Source organism: Stegastes partitus, unplaced genomic scaffold, assembly GCF_000690725.1.
Source record: "Stegastes partitus isolate 25-593 unplaced genomic scaffold, Stegastes_partitus-1.0.2 Scaffold126, whole genome shotgun sequence".
In the NCBI taxonomy this organism is placed as follows: Eukaryota; Metazoa; Chordata; class Actinopteri; family Pomacentridae; genus Stegastes; species Stegastes partitus.
This window is the reverse complement of record NW_007577857.1, coordinates 578,387-581,567: the sequence shown is the minus strand read 5'-3', so window position 1 is coordinate 581,567 and position 3,181 is coordinate 578,387. Positions and strand designations below refer to the sequence as shown.

General features: G+C 41.6%; 1 protein-coding gene across 2 annotated transcripts in view; it reads left to right on the top strand.

The window, feature by feature from the left end:
- Positions 1-1,110: 1,110 nt before the first annotated feature.
- The window catches only part of glipr1a (GLI pathogenesis-related 1a), an 8,213-nt gene continuing 6,142 nt past the window's right edge, over positions 1,111-3,181 (top strand). For both annotated transcript variants that reach the window (XM_008278539.1, XM_008278540.1), the window contains exon 1: positions 1,111-1,372. In XM_008278539.1, the coding sequence (XP_008276761.1) occupies positions 1,214-1,372 (159 nt within the window). In that variant the 5' untranslated portion in view covers positions 1,111-1,213. The remainder of the gene's footprint in view (positions 1,373-3,181) is intronic.

The following is a 3,181-nucleotide window of genomic DNA, read 5'->3' as shown; positions in this document are numbered from 1 at the left end:
AAGATCCCGGGTGTCCTCACCGGGACGCGAACCAGCGACCTTCTAGCTGCGAGGCAACAGTGCTAACCACTGAGCCACCTTCAGCAATTTCCCTGAGGTTTCCACCAAAGGGATCAATAATGTTCTATTCTATTCTATTCTATTCTATTGTATTCTATTCTTTACAGCCCACCAGTGTATCTGATATGAAATTAAATGAAAAATACTTTATTTATCCCAGAAGGGAAATTCAATATTGTAAAAAGCTCACTTTTTTTTAATCAATATAACATACATATACAACAATAATAATCAGTCAGTCAGTCAGACTTATTCTTCACGGTGATGGCTGTTGGCAGGAATGAATTTCTGTATCTCTCCGTTCTACAGTGAAACTGAAGCAGCCTCCCACTACGTAAAATAAAGAAAAACATTTGAGGTTTAAGAGATTATGTCTGAGGTCTATTCAAGTTAATCAACTTGCTGCCACTGATCAGCACATGGCTTTATTTGTATTTTTGTTCTGCTCTTTAAAAATGAGAAGCAAATGTTCAAAAAATAGCTGCAGAGTAGCCTCACTGTGACACTGTATGCACAGGAGGTGTGTCAGAAAAGTTCCAGACTGGTGTCACAAAAGATAGAATTCAAACCCAAACTACCAGTTTTTCCCTTCAGACCATCAACCGGCACAAAGAGATCCTGTGGCGTTTGCTTCGTTCATTGAGCAAGAAGAGGCGAGAGTTGTGTCAAGACAAGTTGTGGCTGCTTCACCATGACAACGCGGCTGCTCACAGTGCCCCCACCAACATGCACTGACATGAGCTGGCACACACTAAGAATGCCATCACTCCACTATATCTGTACATGATAGCTGTCATACTATATGTGTGCTAAAAATCTTGCAAGTTCCACCTTTACTTGTGAATTCAGGTCTTTATCAGGAGCATAATGAAAGCAGGGTGAAACCAAACGTTAAACTGACAGTCTGACTGGATCACACCCTTGTTCATCACTCACTCCGACAACTTCATTGTGCACAGCTTCAAAATGCATACTTTTTCTTTTTGAACAAATATGTGCTTTTGGGGCGGGTCGTGTTTTACTCCTCCTAAAAGTCACACACGCGTCTTGTTCCTCTTTAGTTGTGATTTCCTGTGACAGTGTGACAGATGCCGGTGTGATTGAAAAACAGCAGTTCCCGTGCCTTCACCCACTGCGTCGTATCTGCTGCAGCATGGAGATGTTCCTGTGGACCTGGATCATCCTGCACTCGGCCGTGTGCTCGCTCTCACTGCCAGACATCAGTGATGAGAAGTTCATCGAAGAATGTGTGAGGGAACACAACAGGGCGCGGTCGTCTGTCAGTCCACCGGCAAGCAACATGCTCTACATGGTAGGCAGACCTTTGATTCCTCACCCTCTGTCTTACTAACATAAATCAGTGGCAGGAATGCAAAATGAGCTCATCACAGCACCACAGGGCTTGAACAAATCTAAACAAAGCTGAACAAATCATCATTTTCAAAACTAGCAGTTTTCCCTGAAGCTATTCTTTTTATCATGAAGTGGCATCGCTTTAGAACAACACCGTCGTAGCTTAAGGCTAGAAGGTTCTTGGTTCTATTCCTGAAGCATCCAGGAAATGAGTGCTGATGCTAACAAACAGCTGCTCTGTTCAGTGAGGTCGATGACTAAAGGGTCAGATCACCCAAANCTGAGAAGAAGAGAAGAATCCAAGGATCACCACTAAGAGCAGTTCTGGTTGCAACATTTTAAGACAGGCGCTCCAGCAGACATTGAATAAAGCTGGTCTCCTTGGATGAAAAACAAAGAGGACTTTACTTCAAGATGGACACATAAAAGCTCAGCTGGACAAAGGAGAAAGCTTCCTGTCATCAGTTCTGTGGTCAGATGAGATGAACGTGGAGTTGTCTGGACACAAGGATGTGGTTTTGGTTTGATTTTTGTAGGTAAAAGACTTCACAATAAATGTATTTATTATGAGATGAATGGATGATTAGAAAGAAACAATACAATCAAGTTCATGTTCACGTTTTGTCTCCTTTTTAGCAAATAATTTACATTCAAAATACAAGTGCAGGGATGTAGTGAGACAGTCTGTAACTGTAATATGTGTTGTTTCTGTGTGGATGTAATAAGAAGATAGGTAAGAAAATGACCACAATACAAAGGCACAGTTTATATCGTGTAAACAACAGGTTACAAATAAGATAGTAATCTTCATCTTCTGTAAATTTCCAAACGAATTCCACCAGAAAGTGGATGCATTTAAATCCAAACGTTGTCTGTTTGCTGTACTTTAGATGAAGTCACACCAGGAAACCAAGTCAGCATAAGTTCAAAAATGTCCAAATATCTCATGTGAAACCCTAAATAATCCCTATAAAATGTGACAATGCCCAGCTTCCTGGCTTTAAGATGTCAGGAACTCTGGTGTTTGGTAGGATGCTGCACCAACATATCCCCTCACATGAACCTCTGGGAGTTGACTGAAAACTTTCCATTCAGGCTGATTCTGAATCTACACTGCACAATTGATTACGATGAGCCACCTGCTGTTTGCTTCCACTGCTTCTTTGGAATCAGGAAACTCATCTTAGAAAGCCATAAACAATGACATAAACTGTTACCACCCGAAGAAGTCCAGTGTGCTCTAGCAGCGCTAATGCGATGTAAATTCTGCAAATCCAATTTTGCTCAGGCACAGAGAACAATAAGTGAGTTCTGAGAGCACTCTGAGCAGCTGGAGGTATTAACTGAGTTACTGGTAGTAATCAATAACCACAAAATGCTGCAGACATGATGATCATTTTATGTTCGTAGACCACAATAAAGGCAGTCAGAGCCTCTTAGAGCATCACTGCTGGAAAACATGTTCAGAGCTCAACCTCTGTGTGATGTGCAGACGAGTGTGATGGTGAAAGTTACAGCAGCTAGGGGGCGTAAAAGTAACACTAGACTGGATGAGGAAGGTGCTGTAGTGTCTTCAGAGTGAGACTGGAGACATGTTGTGCTGCACAGCTGAACTGAATAAAGCTGTTTTTTTCAACTGCTTGCATGAAGGCAAGAAAATAAAAGACTGTCTTTGTATTCATGATGCTGCTTTGACTAAAATAACAAGCTGTAAAGGTGTAGAGTGGAACCCAAAAATGTGACACCACATGAAAATAATCAGGAAAAA